This window comes from Vicugna pacos, chromosome 33, assembly GCF_048564905.1.
Source record: "Vicugna pacos chromosome 33, VicPac4, whole genome shotgun sequence".
Classification (NCBI taxonomy): domain Eukaryota; kingdom Metazoa; phylum Chordata; class Mammalia; order Artiodactyla; family Camelidae; genus Vicugna; species Vicugna pacos.
The window spans coordinates 20,925,587-20,933,193 of record NC_133019.1 but is presented as its reverse complement, the minus strand read 5'-3'; the positions used below and the strand labels follow the sequence as shown (position 1 = coordinate 20,933,193).

At 38.9% G+C, this 7,607-nt stretch overlaps 1 protein-coding gene across 1 annotated transcript in view; it reads right to left on the bottom strand.

The window, feature by feature from the left end:
- Positions 1-2,121: 2,121 nt before the first annotated feature.
- Positions 2,122-7,607, bottom strand: part of GUCY1A2 (guanylate cyclase 1 soluble subunit alpha 2) — a 252,611-nt gene continuing 247,125 nt past the window's right edge. The window contains exon 8 of the mRNA XM_072953952.1: positions 2,122-5,496. Coding sequence (XP_072810053.1) covers positions 5,289-5,496 — 208 coding nt within the window. The 3' untranslated portion in view covers positions 2,122-5,288. The remainder of the gene's footprint in view (positions 5,497-7,607) is intronic.

Sequence of the window (7,607 nt, the reverse complement as noted above, 5' to 3'; positions counted from 1 at the left end):
CCAATAATTTGCATCCCTAAACGCTGCCTAGGTAATTCTTGTCCGGGCAGCCAGACACCGCCATGCTGATGAGTTGAACCCTTGAACAGGATCGTTTCTTAGTAAGGATGGGATTGGCACTGGGACACTTGACTGAAGCTGCGGTCTGGTCACAACACAATAGAATTAAAGACACAAACTTGACTTCTTTACATCTGAAGCCCTTCTAAAATGTCACCCCTTTTGATCATGTAATATGTACATTCAACACACACAGAGAACATTCACTGCTTAATAAAACTAAAACTATTCTACAACGTATGTAATCATTACGTATTACATGCTGATTACACTGTGATTCCTTCTGTGTGATGTCTGTCAATGACTTTTTTATGAAAGGAAGAAATAAGGAAAGAAGAAATGAAGGAAGGAAGGAAACAGAAAGGTGGCAAGAAAATAATATTTAGGTTTCAATTGTTTGAATCAAGTGTGAGGAAGGAATTTTGCACACTATCTTAAAATGCTTTGACAAGATTTATGCTAATTTATGGATAAAATCAGTGTCTTCCTCATTCACCACCATGAGGCTTCTGAAGTTGAGTCCACAGCTGGGGCCAATTTATCTATTTAACAATAAAATCCCTTCCATCATGTTAACACAATTTATGTGTATGCTACAGCAGCTGGTTGCAAATTACGTGTATTCATATCAAGAGCTACCCATAAGGAATCACCATTTGGACCATAATACGTTAAACTTTAATAACTCAGTCTCTTGTGCATTGTGTTTTTTAGGCTGTATCTAATAAGATACACTTGTGGAAGCCTCTAAAATGACTTAATTTTTATAGCTGAAGATCTATAAGCTAATGATAGAAATACCCAGGCTACAATATGGGGCTTGGTTCTTGGACTTGAGTTGCTAGGTATTGTTGGCTGAAAGTCATCTGGTGCCACCCAGAGCCCGTTCAGAGCCATGTGTGACGCCTTCTGAAGAACATTTAGGGAATTTGCTCCAAGTGCTTGGAGTCAGATCGTATCTTGAAGAGAGGAGGCGGAAAAGCTGCAGGTGTAAGCAGTGCCCCAGCACAACTGAGGATGGTGAGTTCATTTCGGAAGCGGATTGTCACTTGGGTCTGCAGTTGTGTGGGTCTTTCAGTCTGCTTGAAATTGGCATCAGCAACTCTTTCTATGGTCATGTTAGGCTCAGAGGTCCAGAAAGGAGAATGCTCGATGGAGCCAAGCTTGACAGGGTGAGATGGTTTCCAGTGAGAGAGGGTCTGGGTGTGGGTTAAGTTGTGCTTAAAATGCATGGCAGGACAGAAACCTACATGTAGAAGTTTTACCCTCTGCTCTGATGATCCACAAACCTGCCCTCAGCAAGTAAGGAACCCAAGGAGCCTTCAATAAATACATTTAATGATGGTCATAATCTTGAGCTCCCTTTTCATGCCTCAAAACCTCACATATACCATTTCAACTGGTAGCAGTATGATTCTGCAGGAAAACACAGCCTGGCATTTTCCAAATTCTCTGTGACTCTGCCTTCTCTATCTCTCAATTTAATTTTGCTTTATTGCTGTAACTCTTTGAAGGAATTTGCCAAATTAAAAGGCTTCCTGCACTTGGGAATGAGATTTTTTTGAGCTGTTGTCCTGTTTTGCTGTTTTTCCTGGAGAGACGCACAGTTTTGCACTTCCACAACAAAATATCATGCTTCTGAGACTATTGTCACTGGACAAGAACTTTGAGATGACAAAGTTCACATCTGAAGTGATGAGTCAACAGGCCCAATCTCCATGTCTCAGGCATCAGTGCCTGTCTTGGACTCACAATGGGTCATACGTAGCTGACTGGATTCCACACATATTCAAATATTAAAAGGGAAACCAAAAATAATGAAATATAAGAGAAGAGATGAATATTTTGAGGCAGATTTTAGACAGTTGAACCAAACTGTTACCCAAAAGCTGTCTCTTCTTTCCCTTCTCCAGCCAACACTACGCAGCCGAGAGACTCAATTACGTGCGTTCCTCAGGCATTCAGTATTATTCTTTTTGTTATGGCTAATGTTACGCATTTATTAAGGTTCACAAAGCACATACTGTGCGCTATGGTTTGGGTTACATGGGGGGGTTCTGATTTTGTTAGATAACAGATTTATTTGTAAACAATGACATTCTCTCCATCAAAATGATACTAATGCCAGTAGGAAGCTTTGGTACTGACGGCTAGTCATAAGGTAGCTTCTTGAAATCAGCTGCTTGAAGGAATACTTAAACACAGGAGATCCAGGTGCCAACTTGCGTCTTAAAGTATCCCTTTTAGAGTAGGTTAAAGCCATTTCCCCGACTTAGCACTGCTCAGTTTCTACAGGGATATCCATTTAAATTCCTTTTAATCTGCCACACAGAAATGCATGCTGTATATACCAGTTTGTGAGAATAGTGTACAGACAAAGTCAAATGAAAACTGCCGCACATGATGACAATCACAGTTCCTACTGGGGGATACATGTACTGTATTCTATCGGACAAATAAAAGTGCAATATTTTTCACAGCTTCTAAACTCTATGACTGCAGCCAGAATGAACTGACATTTTATATAATATCTTGCAAATACATATAGGAATAGCGTAGCTGTAATAGTCAACTGTACCAGGTTTGCAAAAATGGTAATAGATCAGACCATTGCCTCAGACTATAGCTTCAAAGATACATTTAGATTACATTGTATGAAAAATGCAGTTTACATCCCGTCTATGATATTTTGTAGATTTCTGGCATATTCTTCATGGTGACATTTGTGACAATGTAAATGGCTACTCTTCTCTAAGTAAAATCATATAAACTAAGACAGAGCTTGTCATTCTTCTGACAAAGTGAATGTATATACAGTGCTTATCCCAGGCCCTACCACCATACTAGAAAATGAAGTGGATTTTCAAGGATGCTTTTAAAAATATGCTTCCCACAGATATTTTTAGTATAGAGAGAATAACCATATGTTTAGAATAGTTGCTTAGACAAATCTTTACAAAAAGCAGAGTAATAGATTGGATTGGTTCCTGGAAGCCCCTTTCAGACTTATGGTTACAAGACACATTGTTGACCAACAAAACATTCATGATTTACTGTATCATAATATGCTTTACGGTGCTTTGCAGAATAAGCATAAATGACTTCAGTGAGTTGGGTCCTGTCTTCATGCTCCCACGCTCTAAGAAGGCCATCAGCATAGGGAGGCTATTTCCTGTTCTCAGCAGGAAGACTGAATTGCTCCCACGTCCTGTTCTATCCACACTGACTGTAAACTTGCCCTTTATTCCCTGTGAAGGAAGTAAATTAACCTCTCAATCCCTTAAAGAAATTCTTTTGTGAGTAATTATTCCTATGAGAGCATCTTGTCCTCAGCCTACCTCGCCTTGTGTAAACACCCTGGCCTTCTTGCCCACAGGTGGTTAAACACAAAGACTTGGACCCAGGGAAGGGAGGGACGGGCAAGGATTCAGAGAGCTCAGAGTCTAGGTCCCGTCTCCACATGAGATGTTGCATTAGTGTCTTCTTAAGCCCCAGAGAGAGAACATAGTTCAGTAATTGTAAAACTGATCACTTTTAGAACATAATTTGCATATCTAAAAATATTTTCTAGCTACACACTTCAGAGAACTTAAAAACACTAATCCTCACAGACTACATTGGACAACAGTCAGTATGCACCCTAGCCAAGTTATATCATGACCGAAAAATAATGCGGCCAAAGCCCCCAAGCAGAAAAGGAAATGCACTGAGTAGATAGATGCTACCAAGGAGCATGGCTGCTGGAGCAGGAAAATGGCCACCCCCAGGTTTCAAGGAAACAAATGCTTCTAGCTCATTAACCTCAAGAGAAACTTAGGTTTTATATTTGATGCAAAATAGGAAAACTCGGGATATACTGTGTTCCTAATTTCAGAGTGAGTCTGTAATAATATTTCATGCACTGTTAATTAATGCGAACAGGTCTTCCTTTTAGCAGAACGCGGGATAGATGTCTGTCTGTGACTATGCTGACCACTCGGTCTGAAGATCAGACATAATTCAGGGTTGTCGAAGGTGATTCACTGAATTTAGAAGTCACACCAAACAAACTGCAGAAGAACTTTTTTTAAATCTCAGAGCCATAATATACACTTTCCCCCCCTTGTTTTTATTATGTGAGAGGAAACAACATTCTTGGCAAAATACCCTACACCTTTTTCTCACTAACGCCAGGATCTAGGAATTTGCCCCCAAGAGTGGCAGTCAGCCCCTAGGAGGCATCCACTGAGGAAGGTGGGGGGGGTGGATGAATGTGTCATTTAGTAAGATGTCGCTTATTAGAATGCAGTTTAGTATGTTGTAAAAACTACCTGTATTTAGAAGCGTTAAGTTGAAAAGGGTCCAACGTAGCAAAGCATTTTATTTTCACGGATACTTGTTAGAAGATGGCAAAAAGACCTTTCTTTGATCTCGGTTACAGATACACACATTTGCTATTAGGAAATTCCATTTCCTCTGGATTCTATGCTACATTAATCAAATCTAAAAGATATATCTACGAAACAGATATATGATGCTTTCTCAGCATCTGAAATCCTAGGTTATATGTATTTTCAGTCCAAGCACTAATCTCTCTAAATAAGTGAAACTATATTCAACTAATAGGTTAGAGTCATATAATACATCAACTATACAGTATCAGATTCTGAAAATCTAACAATGCTGTGTGAGATGTAATTATCTAGAAGAAGAGATATGTATAAAAATAGCAATATCCCTAAAATATTCTGCTGAGTTACAGCTTTTCTTGCTGGAAAGGTGACCACACTGCCGTGAGATGTGTATGAAATGTCTGCTCGAAAAACAAAATTAGAAAATACTCTCTCATACCAACTCGCTAAATGTAGGACTACGTCATGAAAACTGCTCTCAGAAGGATACAAATATAGAGAGAAAGATATCTGTGTGTGTGACCAACAAGAAAACATGGAGTCTATTTATTGGTTAGTTTTGAAAGGGGGCCCACACTTGTAATTAATTAATAGATACGTATATATATGATCAAAAACACTCACGAGAACCGACACATCTTATTTCCCCACTGCCCTCCAGTTTTTTAATTGACAGTCATCACCCACCATTTTCTAAGATTATTGCCTGACAGAACAGAAATTCCACTGCGTGCTCTCGACAACGCAGCGAGAAAGAAACAGTCTCGTTAATTCTCCTGTCGTGACTCATGTGCTGGGCTTGTGCTTTTTGGAGGAGTCTTTGATCTGCCGCCGGTCTCAGAGGCTCGTCTCCCGGAGGAACATGGTACCGATGTTGTAGGAAACCTTTTTTATTCGCGATGAAGAAAGAGAAGGCTTTAGCTGCTTAGGACCAGTTCTTACCTCCAGGAAATAGCAGATCCCAGGGATTTCCTTTGGAAAGTTCTCTGGAAGCTCCTCACGGGACCGAGGAATAAATGCAAAACTTTCTTCTCTTTTTAATAATCTAAGAAGAAAACATATAATGTGAATCACATGGGCAGGAGAAATGAGAAACAGTGGACAGAAGTTTTAGAGCTAGGGGGCCTAGCAATGACTGAGCTCATGTTAAATGCCCTATTTCTTTGTATGGATATGGTTTTCATTAGATTCCAAATACTAGGAAATATTATTTCTCAGGGAAAAAAATATCTTCATGTTACAATAATAATTTTAAAAAGCAAAGTTGCCCCTGGTACTAACTGAAAATATTTGTTCAAATTTGATTTTTTTTTTCCCCTAAACAAAAGACTAAAGAAACTGCCTGCAAGTTTTTATTCTCACATGCAGCATTTATCCTTTCTGTTTTTAAAATCTGCTTAGATTCTGGAGCACTCCTGTAATGTTTCATAGACTCTCAATAAGCTTTAAATACTGTGTGTGATACACGTAAATCAAGGATTTCACTTTTGGAATGACATTCATAATTCCACGGATCTGTCATGTTTGCTTACTGATCTCTAGCAATACGCAGCTTCTAAACTCACAAGCATTTATTGGTCAAACAGTTTGACTCTTTCCTTCCAGTCATACTTAAAGACTCTTTAGTGCACTAATACTGCAGATTTATTCTTGTCCAGTTCCACGAAATGTTCCGTTAGATACTTAAACCGAAAAATGTGGCCCAGCAATTCAATTTAATTCAACCATTCTTATTCTGTAACTAACTTTGTGCCTCTTAATCTCCCTCACCTCTTTCTCCTCTGCCCAACACCCTCCTTCCTGGCAGCCACCTGTTTGTTTGCAGCATCTATAATGCTCTTACTTTTTGTTATGTTCAGTCATTTGTTTTTTAGATTCCACATAAAAATGAAATCACAAAGAATTTGTCTTTCTCTGTCCATCATACCCTCTAGGTCCATCCATGTTGTCCCAATGGCAAGATTTCATTATTTTTTATGGATGAGTACTATTCCATTGTATGCATATGCTGTATCTTCTTGCTGCTGCCATATTTTGACTATTATAATAATGCCACAATGAACATTCTATGCATATATCTTTTTTTTTCAAATTTTGTAATTTATTTTTTACTTCCCACATACATCTTTCCAAATCTGTATCTAGACGGTTAGATTAACAGTTCACCACTCTTTCTAAAGAACATCCAAAACACGTTATGTTTCGCTTCTGAGATGATTTTTAGTTTAAATCCCTATGTGAATTGAAATCACTCACATGTGGGTTCCTTTTTTGTTGCTGTTCTCATTATCATGATTATTATCAGCAATCATACTGTTATTTTTAATCAAATATAGATTAATTCTTTGCTTTCCAACTTCTTAAAGGAGTCCACAGCAACGTGTAGTTTGTCTCATAGTAGGGAGGGAAATGTTCGCTGTTTGAAGACCTGCACAGGCATCTGTCCATTCATCCAGGAAAAGGCATGTTATTGTTGCTCAATGTGCTTGCGTCAGAGAGATGGTCACTTCTCAAGGAAACCACTGATGACCTGAAGACCTCTCAAAGGTATATACACCGACTCCTGAGGTAGGTATTTTGGTGGGGGAGGGGGAAGGAACTATTTCAGCATTTCTGTACCCTATAAGATAACAGGATGCTTTTCACATCATAAATGCTCAATAAAAGCATTTTAAATTTTGCAAGACAATCTTAGAATACTGTCTTGAAGAAGATCTTAGGAGTCACGTAGTGGGAGAGCTCCTCACTCTATAGGTGACAAAAGTGAAGGGAAGTGAGGTCAGATTTCTCCTCTAGGTCTTGCGGCTAAGAACTGATAGAGTCCAGAGCGCAATCCGGAGGTCTTTTTTCTCAGTCACGTAACCTATTAAATTTGAGTTCTTTCCATGTGCTCAAAGGCACTCAGGAAAACACAAATGAAGTCTTTCCTCCGGTCAGTGCTTTTCATTAGTATTAACAATAAGCTCTGCAGCCTCTTGATCTGTATGTATGTAGCAGGACCTCTTTTTTTCTGAGTGACTCTATCTGATAATAAACCTTGAACATCCCTCTCTCTTCCAATAAATCACATCTACCCTCCAAAAAAAAGCCAAAAAATTTAACTCATATTAGCAGTGATCCCTCTAAAAGTTAGGAAATACTTAGCTTAATTTCGAA